This window comes from Kogia breviceps, chromosome 15, assembly GCF_026419965.1.
Source record: "Kogia breviceps isolate mKogBre1 chromosome 15, mKogBre1 haplotype 1, whole genome shotgun sequence".
Taxonomy (NCBI): Eukaryota; Metazoa; Chordata; class Mammalia; order Artiodactyla; family Physeteridae; genus Kogia; species Kogia breviceps.
The window spans coordinates 13,269,465-13,288,934 of NC_081324.1; the positions used below are offsets into that span (position 1 = coordinate 13,269,465).

A 19,470-nucleotide genomic window follows, 5' to 3' on the forward strand; every position below is an offset into this window, starting at 1 on the left:
CACATGTTTGGGAAATGTACCCAATGTCCCTTCTTGGTAAAGGTGAACCATCAGAAGCTGCTTCTGTATAGGGCTGAGATTCACCTGGCCAAATCTAAATTTGTTGAGCTACTGAATGACTATGCAGATGAACACAAGAATTGTATCCAAAGTTCAGACCATCAGGAGGCATTATCACAGTGTCTTTGTGACATTCCATCAGATGAAGCCTTGTCTTCAATCTGGTGCCATCATAATGACTTCTAGAATCATTGCTTATTTTGTTGAAGCAGTGGATCCATATTTTTAAGTGTGAAGAAAGTTTGGAACCCTATCTGTATGTTCTCACTAATGGTACTTGCTGTTGGTGAGACAAGCAAATGTTTGCCATTGTTAATGTTTTTTGCTCAACTCTCTTTCTTCCTGTTGTCTGGGAATAGTCATTCAAAAAGACAAAGCATCTGTAAAGCTGATATTCCCTTAATGTCTTCCCAAATAACTATGAAAGTATTTTGCATTCTGTTGCTTGACAGAAAACTCAGTTAAGATAATTCATGTTAGAGCAGTGAGATGATTTGAGGATGGGTATCTCTGGAGTAATACACTGAATTTCTGGGATTAAGGACAGAGATGATGAGAAATGATGTAGATCTGAGGTCAGCAAATGATGTCCTATTGGCCAGATCCCATCTGTGGCCTGTTTCTATAAAGGCAGTTTTATTGGAACATAGCCTCTGCTGCTCCTTGACATATGACCTGACCGCTTTCACACTTTGGTGGCAGAGTTGAGTATTTGCGGAAAAGCCTGCATGACCCGAAAAATCCTAAAAGCCTAAAAGATTTATCATCTTCCCCTTTACAGAGGAAGGCCGTGGGTCCCTGAAGTTGATGAAATATAATGGGAAAACATTAAAAAACAAATTGCCTTAAGGTTTCAGTGGTTGGAATTTGTGGTCGGGTAAGAAATAGGAATGGAGATGCACGTGTGTGGTTCATATTATGAAAATGCAAATATCTACATAGGAAGTTTGTCAGGGGCCTTCAGAGGTTCTCTGTCCCCCGCACATGAAGAGCAGGGGCAAAGGTGACCCTCCACAGAGAGAGACCTCTGCTTCCCAGGGCACTTGCCTACTCGGACAGCCCCTCAGTCCTTAACTCACAATCTTGGCCCTCAAACATCCTCCCCAGTGATGATTTAATGTGCTTCCCTGGCATTGGGCTGTCTTTAGATATCGCAAGGTATCTCTGCCTTGCGATACCATCTTAAACTCCTGCATCTCTTGAGACTTGTGAGCTCAGAGCCACCTTGCTGTCTGGGATGATGCTGACATGGGTCAGATGGAATGCTTAATCAAATAAAGGAAATTTCGTTGTCCTTCCCTCTGACTCTTCTTGCTCTCCAGTGTCTCTGAATTGGAAAGAACAGTGGGCCAGCTTAGGCTCCTTGGGTTCCAATATCCTTTCTGGCTCTAACAGGCAATGATAGTTTTTTGCTTAATGGTTCTGTCTAAGCCCTATGCACGATCAATTGAATTCATATGATCTCTTGAAGAAGAGTCTCCCTTTCAGTGCTTTGTCTACCCTTCCCCTCGCCTTTGCTTCTCTTTCCACAGATCAGGTTGCACAGTCAGGGTCCTTGAGGGCCGAGACTCTTGTTGCCATGGTGACCCCAGCGCCTTGAGTAATGCTTGGCACTTGGTAGATTCCCAGTAGATATTTGTTTACCTCCTACTACCTATTTTATCTTAGTAGATGTCCAGCCATTGGGAAGACTTAGGATTTTTGTTTGTTTTCCATTCCTTAACTTTACTTATGTGCCTGGCTTGTCAGTTTCTTCAGCTCTACTCAGAATTCTAGGAGTTGGGGTAATTGATCTTTTCCCCTTTGCTGTGCCTGTCTGTCTGATGGCATCTCTTATCATCCCCGCTCTCCAGGGAGTCTGGGGATCCCCTGACAGTCCTTTATATCTCTTCTCTACCTTTATGACCATCTGCAACTTTTCTCTTTGCCGTCATTGGGTGATCAGAGCAAGTGAAGGTGAAGCTGTGTGTCTGACTGATTCCAGCATTAACCTTGGCCTCTCTATGAGCCAGACAGTTATGCAAGCTTCTGCTCAAGGCACCGTTGGAACCACCTTCACATAGTAGCAAGTTTGGATAATGGGAATATCTTGCTTGAGCTGAGAGGGTTATTGATTAAACATAAATAGTTATTCCTTTGATAGCTGCTGCAAATCGAGGTTGTGGCTGTTTCTTTTAGGGTGTTAGCTCTCTTTAGACTCATTCATTGAACCTAAGGCCTAAAGGAAGAAACTTCTAATATGTAAGATGCTTCCCATTTATTTTAGATGCCCACTGTCTCACGTAAACCTGCATAAGATCATTGACGGTTAATGTGTATAAATGATCTGTCAGATGTAATGACTATAGAACAAACAGTCTGACAGCTCTGTCATGTTGTTGAAAACCCAGGAGTGTGGTTAGCAGTTACTTAAGTCATAGAACTGTTGTTCCTAGAAGGGACTCTAGGGGATCATCTAGTCCAGTGTCCTTAGAGGTGAGGACACTGCAGCTCATGGAGAGGTGATTTGCCTAAGGTAACCCAACTACTTATAGGCAGATTTAGAGCTAAAATCCTTACCTCCTGATTCCTAATAGTAAGGATTATCTGATAGATATTAAAATGAGCAAACCAACAAAAACCAGTGGTTATTATCAGTCGTGGCGATAATGAAATTTGGCTTTAATTCCTAAAAATGTCTTGGTTCCCATATACTTTGATTTTAAATATTCATCACCGAGCTGTGGATAGGTCAAATGCATTCATCTTTTCCCTACCTTGACTCAAATGAAATGCTCCTATGTAAATACACCTCTGGAAACTGTGGTTCGGTTTCTTTCAGCTGCTTGGTTAGTTGCATTTTTACAGCGAAAGGATTGGCACGTGCGGAGGTATGGCCCCTACTCTGTGGCCAGGTCCATCGGGCTCGTGGTTGTCGCATTGGGCGGTGCTGGCAAGGCTAGCCCTTTGTGTGGCAAGTCTCCAGGCTGACCATGGCGTTCTGGTCTGCTGCTCTTTGCCCATTTAACCAATGACCTCTCTCTCTCTACCCTGCCTGCGTCTGCTACCGGGGCCAGTTGGCCTCCAACACTGTCACCGTCCTTTGCCCTTCCCCCTTGGTCACTCAAGACTTTTAAGTAACCATTCTCACTTTCCAGAATTTTTGCATCTTCTAATACATAAACCATGATGCTCATAGGACAATACAGGGCAACTATTAAAGCTTGGGCCCATAGAATTCTCACCTGAGATGTGTCAGAGTCCTAGAATCCACTGCCTTCTCCATGAAAGCAGAGTGTAGTTATACCAATTGGACTTTACACGTATTAGGCAACTGTGTCCTGAAAGGGTTGCTCTCTGCTACCAGAGGACCAAAAGTCAGCCACACATCTTGTCACTGCCAGCCATTCCTGTTCTTGCCATTAATCGGAGTGTTTGTCAAGATCCAATATACCAAAACAGTCTTGCCAACTGAAATGCCAGATTAAATGGAATTGTAATTAATTTCTTCGATCTCAATTCAAATATTTACATTTTCTTGAAAAATTAAGTAAATGACCTGCATCAGAAAGACATGCTATTTTAAGAGAATAAGAAGAGCAGTATATAGTGACTAGTTTAGTCTCTGACTTAGAGATTTTTCTCAACACAACCATTGAATTTAAGATCCTTGTGTAGACCGTCAAATGGAATGATTCAAGGTCAGGCACATGTAATTAATATCAGTTCGTGTCACAAGTGGGGAGAGGCTTCATAGTTGATGTCACAGACGTGGATCTAAATCAGAACATATAAAGAGTCTTTATAGTATAAACAGAGTAAAACTACCTGCATTATAGTCGGCGGGTTTCATATTCGAGAATTTCATATCCAAGGATACAGAGGGCCAGCTGTCCTAGGCCATTTTAAATAAGGGACTTGAACATCCTTGGATTTTGGTATTTGAGAGGGGATCCTGGAACCAATCCCCCGCAGATACCAAGGGACGGCTGGATATATTTCATCAGCTTTTCTATCCTCATGTGCCCAGACTTCTAAAAGCAACTGGAACTATAAAAATTCAGTGTTGGAGACCTTTGCTTTTTTACCACCCACTAAATTCATGGGAGCACTTTATCACACCCACACCTTTAATAAAAGTGCTTAAAATTATACAGTTTTTAAAAAAGAAGAAATTTTATTTTATGAAAATATATCGATGTTGTAAAGCTACAAATGTCCATTGCCCCTAAACAACAATTACAATATACACACCCCTCTGGTTTTGGCATTTTCCCTCCAAGTCACACCTTCCTCCATTTATACAGATCTCAGGTTTTTTTAACAATTTTAAAACCTGGGCATGCATTAGTATTGAGTTCAGTGATGATTCAAGGCCTTTAATTTGTTTATTGTACAATTGACATTATTTCTGAAACTACTGTTTTCTTTATTTTAAAGTAATTTTTAATACAGGTAATATATATTGTCTTTTTTTTTTGGCCGTGCTGTGTAGCACGCAGGGGTCTTAGTTCCCCTACCAGGGATTGAACCTGTGCCCCCTGCAGTGGAAGCTTGGAGCCCTAACCTCTGAACCACCAAGGGAATTCCTGAAACTACTGTTTTATGAAGATACGTTTGAACATAAATTCTAGATCATAAGCCACAGTTTGCTTGAGAATGTCCTCCCATAGCTGCTATTCCTCTTTTTGTAGTCTGGTTTTTTTTTTTTTTTTTTTTTTTTTTTTCTTTATTTTTACTTTAGGTTCTTTCAAAATAAACTGTTAAAAATCGTTCCAATATATTTCAGTTTACACCTGTTCTTATGCATTCTACCAAAATACTCTTTTCTTTTGAATTTGAGTATTTACTTTGAGCATCATGTCTTGCTCCTATAAGGAAACTAACTCCACAGACAGGTCTCTAAAGCAGTTGCCAGTGTGTGCTTGTGTATCCTGTGTTTGACTAGGAACTCTGCGTTTCTTCTTTAGCTTACGTGGACCTTGTTCTTCTGTAGCTGACTCATATCTTTTGAGTTTATGATGAAAGGGAGAAAGAGATTCATCATTACCTTTGGTCCAGAGCCACATAAATTTTCTTCTCTTTACCTAAATAGTCATCATCATTACTAATTATGCTACAGGAAATAAACTGGAATTCAGTATGGGCAGAATCAGCCTATAAATCAGAGAGCTGCCCTGCTGTCAAAATGACTTGAGTGGCTGAGCAGAGAAGATAGGAACTGTTTTCCCCTTCTGCCTTTGTGTTCGGCCTGTGTTGTAAGGCCTACACTTACTGGGATAGAGTTGAAAATTGAGTTGTATAATCGAATTTTAAGGGAACTCAACACCAATTAAGCGAACATTACTTGGAACATAAATTCATGAATGGGGCAGGGCCAAGAGGAGCGCTCGCCTTCCTCCGCCCAAGCTGTTGCACATGCCATACCTGGAGAGCCAGGAAGTGCCTCTGGGTAGACCACACCCGGCCCCGTGTGGAGTCCAAGTCAGAAGGAAGGAGGGATTCGCGCCAGGGCTCCCTGAGCCCTTCACTACCTGGCAGTGCCTGAACACACTTGACCTTCAGCCACAAACTCTATCACCCCTCATTAGCCAGTGAGGAAGCAGGCTCTAGAAGCTTTAGGACTTGTTCCAGTGGCGCTGCTGGTGGTGACAAAACAGGGATTTGACCCAAGATTCTTTGAAGCCAAAACCCCTATTCTTCCTACTCTGCTAAGCGGTTTCCCACATTTTTCTATGGAAGGAAGGTAACTAATGTGGAAGTAGAGAAGGGTAAGAACGGAACTGGTGGTCACTGTTTCTGTATTGGTGTCACAAAGTATTTTTTTGTTCCCAGCTGTCTTTACAAAGAAGGTGGTTGCCCTGAGTGCCATTGTTAAGGACAGCTTTCTCCAAATTTATAAAAAGGCAGGAATCTGTGATTTTTTTTTGTACCCCTCCCCGATGTTTTTTTAATTGAAGTATAGTTGATTTACAATGTTGTGTTAGTTTCAGGTGTACAGCAAAGTGCTTCAGATATATATACATATATATATATATGTTTTTTCTTTTGCAGATTCTTTTCCATTATACTTTATTACAAGGTATTGAGTCTAGTTCCCTGTGCTATATAGTAGTTCCTTGTTTATTTGATATATAGTAGTTTGTGTCTGCTAATCCCAAACTCCTAATTTATCCCTCCCCATCTCTTTCCCCTTTGGTAACCATAAGTTTGTTTTCTATGTCTGTGAGTCTGTTTCTGTTTTGTAAATAAGTTCATTTGTATCATTTTTTCAGATTCCACATGTAAGTGATATCATATTTTATTTGTCTTAATCTGAGTTACTTAGCTTAGTATGATAATCTCTAGGTCCATCCATGTTCTGCAAATAGCATTATTTCATTCTTTTTTATGGCTGAGTGATATCCCACTGTATATATATATATACCACATCTTCTTTTTCCATTCATCTGTCAGTGGGCATTTAGGTTGCTTTCACGTCTTGGCTATTGTGTACCCCTCCCCAGTTTTGTCACTTCTGCCACCCTAGTTCATTATGATCAATCTCTGCCCCCACCCTCCATGTAACATTCACATCTTCCTATGATTTATAATATTATGGCCTGCTCTCTGTCAGTGGGCTTTAACAGTGAGGATAGATAAGAGCATTGGTCAAGATTCACCAGCAAACCCTGTGTTCGGTTTTTATTTTCTAAGAAAAACTAAATTCAGTACCTTGGCTATAAAATCAGAAGAATTCCACCCTCACTGCTGACACTTAGGGGATTTCTGCTTCCGTTCCACGTTCCCCCCCTCAGTGTCCGTACACTTTTTCCCTTCTGAGCTTCAAACACTACCTTCTGCTTGGACCCGTGGCTAGCAGACAGCGTATTGAACAGCACAGACCAGACCATCTGGCTGTGAGCACCCTAACTTGCTTGCTCGGCCCCTCTTTTCTCAAATTTCTCTACTCTGAAGAGAAAAAGAGCTGTTCTCGATGCTCTTCCCTCTAAGCTATGATCCTATCGCCTGACGTCACTCCGCGTCACAGGCAACCCTGCTCCTCTCCTTCCAGCGCCCCACCAGTCTCCATCATTCCCCTGGTCCCCTGCTGAAGTCACACCCCCAAAATGCCAGTGACCTCCTGGTCGCCACACCTCAAGGTCTCTTCTCCGCGCCCGCTGGTCATAGCCCTTTGCTGCCTGGAACTCTTTCATCTGGGGTATGTGCTGGGAGGGGTTCCTGGGTTTCCGCTTATGTCTGCCCCCATTCTTCCTTTTAGCCAGGCTTAACGATAAGTGCTCCTAAGGGTCTCTCTCTGCTCTGCCTTGTCTGTCTCTGGTTGGTATCTGTGCTCCGGAGATGCCACCTAGATCTCTCAGATCTGGTTCTGACTTTGCTCTGCAGTATCACAACGCAGAGTACTATGTAATATCAGGTCCATATATTCAGCTTTCTTTTGACTCTTTAACATCTTCCTGGATAACTGATTTCTTTTATCTTCCTAGCCCCTCAAATGGAATACAGCCCAAACAGAACTCATCATCTTTTTCTTTGCCATCCCTATTTCTAATAATACCAGCCTCCCCTCAAGACTTGACCTTGGACTTCTTCCCCCTTACAGCCTCATTGTCACACGTGGTCAGATCCCACTTGACCCCTGTAGGGCCTGTCAGCACTGTTCAGCTCTTCATTCTCCTCACCACTATTGACTTCAGCTACTCATTATCTCTCATCTAATATTATAATAGCTTCCCAGCAGGTCTTTCCAGTCTATCCTGAATATAGCTACCTGATGAATCATTCTCATATTCTTAACCTTTCTGATGTTTTCCACAAGGATGTGGGCCTCCTTGGCACTCGAGGCTGTCCACAGTCTGTGGTCTGTGGTCTGTGGCCCGTGCCTGGGTCTGATCAGCTCTCCCCTTCCTGTGGGCCCTGCTCTCCCTGGCTGGGCCTGTGGGAGGGTGCTTGCCAGTTCTGTGAGAATTCTGTTTCTTTAAAAGGCAACTGTATCAAAGACCTAAACTTACAAGCTAAAACTGTAAAACTCTTAGAGATGGCATCTATAAGTTACTCTTGTATTAGAAAAAATCTTCTAGCCAGTGTCACAGCTAGAGTATAAAAATAATTCTGTAATTGCTCACCACTTTTCCTTTGCTCATGCTGATTTCTGGACTTGAAAATAACCTGTCCCTGATTTTACATGTCTGAATCCTCTCCCTAATCCAGATTCTTCACTGAGCTGTCCTGTATTCCTCCAGCTCCAGTAAGGCATGCATCACTGTATTTCTACTATAACTATTTACTCGTATAACTATTTAAGTTCCTCCAGGCTGGGAGTTTCTTTTTTTTTTTTTTTTTTTTGCGGTATGCGGGCCTCTCACTGTTGTGGCCTCTCCCGTTGCGGAGCACAGGCTCCGGACGCGCAGGCTCAGCGGCCATGGCTCACGGGCTTAGTTGCTCCGCGGCATGTGGGATCTTCCCGGACCAGGGCACGAACCCGTGTCCCCTGCATCGGCAGGCGGATTCTCAACCACTGCGCCACCAGGGAAGCCCTGGGAGTTTCTTATGAGTGGTGACAAGGTCTTTGTTACAAGGGACAAAAGTAAATATCATAATGCTTGACACATGGTAAATATTCAATGAGAATTTGAATGAATAAATGAATGGAAGAGAAAATATATTCACTAGTTCATTCTTGCCTAACTTTAAGTTGCTTAAGAGTAGTATTTGGGTCTGATTCATCTTAATATCCTACCATGGCTAGCTTTGTGCATTAACAGATACTCAGTAGATATTTCTTTTTTATTTTTATTTCCTTTTTCAGCTTTATTGAGGTATAATTGGCATATTAAATTGTAAGACATTTAAAGTTGACATCGCAGTAATCTGAAATATGTCTACATTGTGAAAGGGTTCCTCCCATCTAGTTGATTAACATATCCACCATCTCACATATTTATCTTTCTTTTTTTTTTTCTTTTGGTAAGAACATTTAAGTTCTATGGTTAGCAAATTTCAATTATTCCATAACTATTTATTGAATTAGTGGATAGATGAGTAGTTGATTATATTAATAATATGAGCTTTCTGAATGCTATGTTACTGTATTTTTACTTTCAGTAATTTAAGTGCTCTTACGACAGCTAAAATATTTTAAAATGTTTCTCTTTTGATTGTCAACATTAATTTTTATCAGTGATTATTTTTGACTTTAAACTTTTTCTACATGTTTAATTTTTTTTAATTAATTAATTTATTTAGTTTTGGCTGTGTTGGGTCTTCGTTTCTGTGCGAGGGCTTTCTCTATTTGTGGCAAGCGGGGGCCACTCTTCATCGCGGTGCGCGGGCCTCTTACTGTCGCGGCCTCTCTTGTTGCGGCGGAGCACAGGCTCCAGACGCTCAGGCTCAGTAGTTGTGGCACATGGGCCTAGTTGCTCTGCAGCACGTGGGATCTTCCCAGACCAGGGCTCAAACCCGTGTCCCCTGCATTAGCAAGCAGATTCTCAATCACTGAGCCACCAGGGAAGCCCCTAATTTTGATTTTAACAAATCGTAATCATTGGCGAGGGGTGCATTCTTAATTTCACAAAGGAAATTGGAAAGAAAAAGAAGGTTCACTTTTTAAGAAAAATGTGAAGGAGGTTTTCTGTGTTATTAGCTCCTGCTTCTGGGTGTAGGTGGGGTTCTAGGACTGACAATTATTTCTACAATAGTGGTTGAATAGTTCTTTCCAGAGACACATAATTTGGATGCTTTCAATAGGAAGCAAAGTTGGGCAGCCTTTATTAGAACACTTGGTGGGAGGGGGGGGAGGGGAGACGGGACGGCGGGGGGGGGGGGTCCTTAAACTCCAGTTAAGTTAAACTAAGTTATTCTGCCTCCTGTCAATACCAGAAGGCTAACGTTCCTCCTTCTCCTCCTCCTCCCCCTCCTCCTCCTTTTTTTTTTTTTTTTTTTGGTGAGGTTGCCTTACCAGTCTTCTCTGACAATACTGCTTGTTAATGATCAGTGAATTAACAGTATTTGCTTTTGGTCATATTAGTTGATGCAAGCCCAAATAATAATGAAATTAAAAGGACTGAAACGTAGTAGTGATCCTGTGTATTTTTGTGATCCCTACTGCATAAAGGTTCACTATTGTTGTTATTTGGGGGTTATTTTGTTTTGTCTCTTTTTTTTTTTTTTTTTTTTTGCGGTACGCGGGCCTCTCCCGTTGCGGAGCACAGGCTCCGGACGTGCAGGCCCAGCGGCCATGGCTCACGGGCCCAGCCGCTCCGCGGCATGCGGGATCTTCCCGGACCGGGTCACGAACCCGCGTCCCCCGCATCGGCAGGCGGACTCTCAACCACTGCGCCACCAGGGAAGCCCTGTTTTGTCTCTTTAAAACCAACTGACAAGAATTACCTCGGTTCAGGTGATTTGGTGGAAAAGATAACAGATGCCTGCATGTGCTTCTTTGGTGGCATCATTTTAATCACCTGTGAGAGAGGAACAGTCCTAACCCATATCAAGTGAGCGAGCTAGTTACACGAAATACCTGGATTTGTAAAGTTGCCTGTATCTGACAATGAATACTTACAGAAAGATAAGTAGAGTCAGAAAAAGAAGGTCAGAGGATCTAAGGAAAGACATTTACTTTTAGGAAATGCTACAAACTTATTGGAAACGAGAGAAATTCTGCAGTGTATTTAGAAGAACAATCCAGAAGAACAATAAAACAGAAAGAGCAGACTCCCTCTGTATACCCCATAGAGATATTTGTTTCTTCAGAAATAAGCAAAGTATTCGCGGAGACAACTCATCACTGTCCACTGGACATTACGGGAATCCTACAGTCTCACAAGTGGAAAACTTTACCCTTTTGACCTGGTGTCAAGACTTTTGAGCAGTTGTATAAATCCATCTCAACTTGTCTGAAGTAATTCAGTTGGTTTGCATTTTTTGTCTCCTTCAGAAATGAACACACCTGAGTATGCTAGATGCCTGTGAACTCTCCCATCCCCCGGAGACTTTGGAAAGACTGGAAGGAAGAAGGTGGCGGAGTGGTGCACTCTGAGAACAAGCTCCGCCCCCTCGGCCTTGGCCTTCCTGCCCACAGTCCACCATGGAGACGCTCTCCCAAGAGTCTTTGCTGGAATGTCAGATCTGCTTCAATTACTACAGCCCCCGGCGAAGGCCCAAGTTGCTGGATTGCAAACACACGTGCTGCTCAGTGTGCCTTCAGCAGATGAGGACGAGCCAGAAGGACGTGAGGTGCCCCTGGTGCCGGGGCATCACCAAGCTGCCCCCGGGCTTCTCCGTGTCCCAGCTCCCGGATGACCCCGAGGTCCTTGCCGTCATCGCCATCCCGCACGCCTCCGAGCACACCCCAGTCTTCATCAAACTTCCGAGCAATGGGTGCTACATGCTGCCCCTGCCCATCTCCAAGGAGCGAGCGCTGCTGCCCGGAGACATGGGCTGCCGTCTGCTGCCCGGGAGCCAGCAGAAGTCCGTCACCGTGGTGACCATCCCGGCAGAGCAGCAGCCTCTGCAGGGCGGGGCTCCGCCCGAGGCGGTGGAGGAGGAGCCAGACAGGCGGGGCGTGGTGAAAAGCTCCACCTGGTCCGGGGTGTGCACTGTGATCTTGGTGGCCTGCGTCCTGGTCTTCCTTCTCGGCATCGTGCTCCACAACATGTCCTGCATTTCTAAGCGCTTCACTGTGATATCCTGTGGCTGAAGAGGGCCGCAGGAAAGTCTCTTGTGGGTGCCAGCTAGCGGTTGAGCAGGTGTTGGTGATGGATCGAGGTGAGGAGATGGGGGGCCACGCTGATCATTGGGTGCCGAGTGCTGGCCTCTGGGCTGCCACTTGATTAACCCAAGACAGACACGAAGGGCAGAATGTGAGGTGTCAGCAAGATACCAGGCAGAGCGCTCTGATTATTGGTGGCAACAGCTTCCAAGACGATGGCATGCATCCTCATAATCATGTATTAAACGGACTGTAATTTATGATTTCTCAAAATCATGTTGCCAGATAGACCTATTCTACTTAGTTGTTAAACTGTGGAAGTGCATACAATGTGATCTTCTCTAAACGTGGTAGATTAAAACAAAGATGCTATGTATACAAGTAGAATTAAAGCTGAGAATCCATGTAAAAATTCAGTGATGACATGCAGTGCTGGTTTCTTTCCTTTTTAAAAAAATGAAACCCAGTCTTCATTCAGTTGCTAAGGCCTTTTATACTTTTGAACGGCACCCAAATTAAAATAAGTTAAGTGGACAATTGTTTTTTCAGGAAGATATTTGAACAAGTGTTTCCAGTGTGTGTGTGTTTTGTCACGTACCTCCATTTTTCTTCCCTTGTAATTAGAGCTCGCTATGTGTTTATTAAACTGAAAGCCCAACAGGGGAGCAATAAACTGAGTAATAATGAGAAATGCCTAATCCCACAGGAAACCTACATGCCAATTTTTCTCAAGCCATCTCACAAAATAAGAATTTTAAATGTAAATATTGTATGTGTGTGTGTGTGTGTGTGTGTAATTTGATTTACCTCAGGTTTTGAATCTTTTCAGAAGAATCCCGGGAGTAAGACTTTGTGGGCATGAATGAGTCCGGGGTCTGAAATGACGGCACCGGTACCCATCCAGCGAGGTGTCACAGATACGTCACTTCCAAACTTGCTCCTCTTCTGTGTATTCAAGTCCTGTATTCTGTAAGGCGCTAAGGGAGAGTAACAGAAGATTCTGTCTTTTATCCCAGTTTTGATGTATTGTAACATCCATGAGTGTTGGTAAACAATAACAAACTTGGACTGGCATTTTAAGACAGTCCATCATTATTTTTTGAAAGAGATTGTTCCATGAGAGTTAAATCATTTTGAATTCCAGTTTCCTCTTGTTGGTATAAGTGAGACTATCTCTTGTATTTCAAAATATGTTTTCATTGAGAAAAATGGCAAGGTGAACTAGCAACTCACATTCCCAGTTTAAGTGGACCAGTTCATCATAAATTCTCAGACGTTCTTAAATGTGTAATGGCCTACAGATGCTCATGAAGAAAGATCTGCTGGTCTTCAATGATAAATTTCTATCCCTGAATGTGTGTGCGTTCAGACATAGCTGTGAGCTTTACAATTCTCTTCTAGTTTCTCTTATGGAATTCATGAAGCAAGTGGTATGTGCCAAGGTCCCCGCTCATAAATATGTCTGTTTATGTTCCATTGAATCCCTGAAAATAGGGGACAGAAAAATAAGCAGTGACTGGCTTCAAAAAGTAACGCTAGAAAAAGCCCTTAAGACTGAGGTAATTTAATTTACTTATATGCTAACTGTTACCTTCCGGCAGCACAAAATATGCACATTAAAGTGATGGAATTACTGAGATAAAATGACAATATAATGACTAGAATCCCAAGCTAACCCTGTTCATTGATGTGAGAATTTGATATAAAAATATGAACATGGGTTTTTCAAATCTTTCCTTTAGGAAATGTATTTGAAAGCTCAAACTAGAAATTAGGTTAAAATGCCATTTTATTGTGTAAGCTATTGGGCATTACACAACAAATAATCTAGGATTTATTTGGTATTAATAATTTAGGTATCACATTAGCTGAATGCTAACCTCTATTATGTAACCTAATGTGCTGTTGGGTTAGTTTCAATTTCTCAAACTCCCAGGCTGCCGTGATGCATGTCTGACCTAATTTCTATTCCTCTTGGGAAAAAAAAAACCCCACAGAAATGTTACATTAAGAATTCTACATTTCAAATGGACTTTACCCTTGCAATATTAAGTCATGCCATTTTCAAATTAATTTTGTGAATGATGTCTACATATGTTTATGTCCGGTATGAAATGACCAGCCCTGGAGTGTAGTGTGTGATAGAATTCTACATGGTCTGTAGGTTATATATAGACACTAACCTATGTGATGATACAGTGCCCTGTGTTTCTTAGTGCAAAGCTGTAGAGTACAAATGTCCATGTACCTTTTACTTAAACACAACCCTGTGCTAGAGCTGCAATTAAGCAGTGCAAAATTAATCGGCTCTATGATAGATTCTTGACGTTACAATTTAAGGTACAATGACAACCCAAATCAGAATTTTTCATGTGAGTCTTACTGATGTAAGAACAATTGTTTATGTGGCTTCTGCCTGCAGGTATGTATTTGTGTCCCTGCTTATCCGGGTGTGGAATCCTGTGCGTGCACGCGTGTGTGCGTGCACATGTCTATGGGATGTCTCAGCCTGCCAGATAGGATTTTTATAGGCTTAATGATGTTTAATGTTATTTGGCGTCCCATTCCTCTGGCCTCTTTGGCATTTACCCACAACACTAACAACTCATCTACCCCATGTGACTCAAGTCCAGTGACACAGTCAGCCAGAATTCACAGTTGCACATCAATGAAAAAACTCACAACTGAAAGCACAGAAAGAGCTGAAAGCAACCTCTGGTGGCTTCGTTTTGTAGATGAGTCTGCTGGGGCCCCCAGAGGTGCGAACCCGTTTGTCATTCTGCAGCAAAAAGGGGACCAGAACTTTGTACTGTAGTTTCCTCTTGCTCCTTCCTAGACCTGACGAACTCTCTGTTGGTCTATGATCTTTTTCAGGGAGGATCAATACCCTTTACTAACTCAACTCTTAAGTTTTTTGTTGTTGTAGATTTATATATTCACTTTAGTTAGCATCTACCTCTCCGGGAAATGAAAGGAGGGTTGATTTAGGGATGAGTATAGACCATTAAAGAGAACCATGTGATTTCAATTTTTTTAATTGCAAAACATTGGTTCCCCCCCTCCCACTTGAGCTATAAAGGACAGTGAGTGTTGTGTAAATAGTAAACTATAAGAAGCATGAATTTTCATCTTTATTAATGATCTTGACATAAGCAAGAGAATGCCGAATATGCTAAGTAGAGCCAAGTATGCTATCAAAAAGCATTGTCTTTGGAACATTTTTGTATAATGGCCTGGGGCCTAAGTTGTGAAAAGGCAAATGGGTTCTCAGTTCCAGTCATACTTTATGATCAGAAAGGTATTAGGCATTTCCTTTAGGAATATAATTAAGTTTAATCTTGTACATGACTTGAGTGGGTCCCTTGAAGGTTAAAACCGTGTGCTGGTGCAACCTTGGGATCTTCTGGACTGACGCTGTTCAATAGAACTTTCTGTGATGGAAATGTTCTATAACTTACGCTGTCCAATACAGTAGCCACATTGGGTGTTGGGCAACTGAAATGGGATTAGTCTGAGTGAGGAACTGGATTTTGTATTTTATTTAATTTAAAGTTATTTAAATAGATGCCGCTCACATGTGGCTAGTGGCTATTATATTGGACAGTGCACTTCTGGAGGGTTGTGCAATGGAATCTAGCATCAAAATATTAATGGAGTAAACAGAGTAAGGCGAAGAAGACAGTTTGTGGTTTAGTAATATGCAGTTGGCTTAAAATAATATATGATCTCAAGTATGACAGTAAAAATGCATCAGTTGCTCTCCAGGGTTATTACTTAGGTACTCTGGACCAAGGAATAATCAGTGAAGCTTAAAGAGTGTTCGATAAAGCCCCCTTTTCTGGGATCATTAGCTGCATGTGAATCTATTGTCCAAAAATAGTAGTTAGACAGTAGCTCTAAAACGTTTGACTTGCATGACCTGTACTGTGAAATTGTGTTTAGGGTCTTGTGACCAAAAATTAAATGTTACAGAAAAAAAAAAAAAAGCCTAATGAAATCCCTCTTCACTTTCAGGGTCTTACCCAAACGCCATCATTGCATTAGTAAGGTATGAAATAAAAGAGCAAGCACGTTTTGCAGGGTTCACGGGGAGTGTTTTTGTTTGCCCTTGAAGTCTGCCAGCTCGTCATTGTATTTGAGGTGGGCATAGGTGAGCATCATTTTTCAGATGCCAGACAAAAACATAGGTACTATTTTTAGAGTGAGATTTGACATTGTTTTCGTCCTGTTTGGTTTTTTTAGTTATCACTGAAAGAGTCGAAGATTTGAAGCCTTGCACAAAGACACTTTGTTTTACATTTTAAAAAATTGCCCATGGAATTTAAAGCCTTGAAGGTTATTAAAGTTACTAAAATTGCTTTTTAAGTGAATAAAGGGAAGCAGAAAATTCAATTTGAGATATATTTTCATAGAAAGATCAGACTCTTCCTGATAGTACAGTATTTATTCCAGTCTAGATTTGGTTTTATAGAGTTCTTATAGTTTTATTTGAAAAGCTATGCTGTGTCTAAATTGGTTAGTCTGCTTTTCATTGTCCAAAAATACTGTAAACCAAATGCATTTGCTTCAATTTAGCAGAATTGGGTTGATTTTTTTTTTTTAATAGAGAACTCATCAATGGGCAGGACTCTTTCGTTCATCCTTGAAAATGATTAAAACATTTTTTGCCCAATGATAGTTTTTCTTTAGACTTATGAGGAAATTAGAGGTCTAGAGGTTATTGATATGAGGGGAGTGATATGCCAATGGTTTGAATTACTATCTTCTCTTAGAAAAATAATGCTGCCAACTAGTCAGCATTTTCACACAAGTGTCATCAGTCAGTCGATCTGTCATTCTTGACCTAGAAGGATAAGCTGTTCCTTACCACTTTCACCATTCTCAGTAAAACATTGCCCACAAAGTAATCCTTACTGAAAGAGAAACTCCAAAGAAGAATGAGTCAAGATAATTCAGCAACTGTTTTGAAAATGGTAGTCTATTTCAAAAGTGATGACAAGTTGCTGAATTTTGTTAAACATGAAAGTCTTCTAAAAAAATAAGTGGAAATTCAAGCCATTGATTTTCCTGACACAATTGATTCACTGTATATAGATATAAATATATATGTAGACACACAAGTTAGCTATAACTGAAGCTAAAAAGATCAAGTAAAATGTTTTCCAATGTGGGTTATATAATGGTGAATTTAGATGTTAATTTCTCAACAAATGTTATAGGCAGCATCCATTTTGTCAAACCAGCTATCTTTGGGAGTGTCTATATAACTACGCTCTTGAGACTTCTCAAATATATGAAGAGGTGGGTTCTACCATATACATTTTGTTGGAAAGCCATTGATCAGTAAAGAATATTAGTGGGTGAGGCATTTAATTTCTGTCTTCCAAATGACTTATTTTTTGGCTCTGCTCAAGTTGTCGAGGGTAGAGCACCATTATTCTTGAACTCTTGCAATATGGCTCCGATTTTTCTGCACAAGTTTCCTTGCACAGTCGGGCCAATTATTTTTTTTTCAGGGTTCACTGCCTGGGGTACCCCACTATATACAATCTCACTTATGATATAGTGGTGCTTGAAAACACTCATCTCATTAGCTGGACTTTATTATTCTAGTCTATGGTTTTTGATACTATTCATATTATGATCTTTTTAGACACAATCAGTAATATTTGGGACAAAGAACTGAGGGGTCTCTTGAAGTCTGCAACAGCATGTATTTTCTTGTTTTTCTGGGGGATGTTCTCTTATGGCTGTCCCGTTCTTCTAGAACACTGCTCTAAATTCATCTCCATGGGATGTAGGGCTAGTAGCCCGTGTGAAAGTCTTCTGTGATCTCCCTGGGGTATGTTAATTGGATTATTCTAACAAGAGTCTTCCAAAACAAAGCTCAGTTTTTAATTTGACATTTGCTTTTTGAGAATCCAGAGGTAGATGGTTGGATGTGATGGTTGTGAAGGAGCATGGGCTGTAAGAAGGAGGCAATAGATGAGGCAGATGCCGCTTAAAGGGGAACAAGTTGAGATATTTAGGTCATCCCTATTTAAAAAGTGGGAGGACACAATTGTTGGTGTCTTACCCTGTGCTTCAGAAAATTCCTGGTTGGATTTTCCTGGCTGAGAGAAAACTCAGCTCTTAGGTAGATCCTGTATGGTAGAGGTGGAGATGTGGCATTGGGTCTATGGCAACAGATAGGAAGATATCCCCAGAGAGTGAGAAAACACTTGCATAAAGGGAGGGAAATCTGTAATGATATGATAACTCCTGAGCAAAGTAGATAGAAGATGAAGGTCAGTCGTGGCAGAAACCAGCTGAAGAAAGAAACCCAGGACAACCGGGAATAACTTAGCCAAGCAAAATTTGTCATTCCAGTATGGCCCACCAAATTCAATTCAGGATGTTTAAACTGAAGACAAACAGGGAATATGATCAGCTGATGAGAGGGTCCAAGGAGGCCCTATTGGGTGTCAGCACACAAGACAATTTCAGAACCTGCTCTGCAGTTGGTTGCTGAGTCATTGCAGACAAACTCTAATGACATCCTCTTAACCATGGCATGCAATGCCCGTGCCTGTGGATGTATCCTGACTTGAGTAGGTTAAGACTATTGGGAAGACTCCTTCAGAATATTTCAGTTTCTATCCAGGTTGTGGTCATTTATTATATTTTGTATTCCATCACTTGTTCCTGTTTCACTCCCTCGGCAGATGCAGGTGGTGAGGCTGGTTTCAGCTTGGGGTGGTTACAAACTCCCAACATACGCCATGCAGCTGCTGCACAGGGTCCCTGCCATTCGGATGGCTCCACTGGTGGGTTCCCTGGCCCTCTTGATAACTAGTACTCCGGTCAAATGGCTAGATTAATGCTGCTCAGAGGCTGTTAACTTAAGTCCTTGACATGTTTCATTTACAATTATGTGGATTATTTATTTTAGAATCTTTCCTTTTAAAGGGCCAAATAGCCCTACAGATAAATGAGCTGCTGGACTGTGTAGAAAATATTGTCCAAATGTTGCCAAATACTGACTTCGTTAGGGGGATATCAAGCTGCTGTTTATAAATCTGAATGTCTTAAAAGCATTCTTGCTTGCTCTTTCTGTTGTAGGTGGCATCTTAGCAAGTCCTGAGTTTTTCCAATGAACCCTATTTTAATATATGGTATTTTTGTATGCCAATCTGGTGTCTTGTCCTTTGTATATGTGGTAATGTTGATTTTATGACTACTGTTAAAACACATTTGCTATGATTAAAATTCATAAAACGATTTCAAATAGACTCGTGTTGGTTTTTCCTCCCCCACCCCATGAAGAGAAAAAAATTGGCCGGAATTTTCATCATCAGAGACTCTAAGAATTTTAATAGACTTGGGTCATAAAGCAACAAGCTGCTTCTGAGCCAAGGATTTTGTGTGTGTGTGTGTGGTACGCAGGCCTCTCACTGTTGTGGCCTCTCCCGTTGCGGAGCACAGGCTCCGGACGCGCAGGCTCAGCGGCCATGGCTCACGGGCCCAGCCGCTGTGCGGCACGTGGGATCTTCCCGGACCAGGGCACGAACCCATGTCCCCTGCATCGGCAGGCGGACTCCCAACCACTGTGCCACCAGAGAAGCCCTGAGCCAAGGATTTTAAGTGGAGTTGACCTTCAAGTGGCTCCTCTGAGAAGCCAAAGAATGCATTTGTAATGAGTAAAAGTCCAAGTGTGCTTTTGCAATTTGGGTTTTTGT

At 41.8% G+C, this 19,470-nt stretch overlaps 1 protein-coding gene across 12 annotated transcripts in view; it reads left to right on the forward strand.

The window, feature by feature from the left end:
- RNF152 (ring finger protein 152) overlaps positions 1-18,999 on the forward strand; it is a 79,672-nt gene extending 60,673 nt beyond the window's left edge. For all 12 annotated transcript variants that reach the window (XM_067014804.1, XM_067014805.1, XM_067014803.1 and 9 more), the window contains one exon: positions 10,979-18,999. In XM_067014804.1, the coding sequence (XP_066870905.1) occupies positions 11,129-11,740 (612 nt within the window). In that variant the 5' untranslated portion in view covers positions 10,979-11,128 and the 3' untranslated portion in view covers positions 11,741-18,999. The remainder of the gene's footprint in view (positions 1-10,978) is intronic.
- The last annotated feature ends 471 nt before the right edge of the window (positions 19,000-19,470 follow it).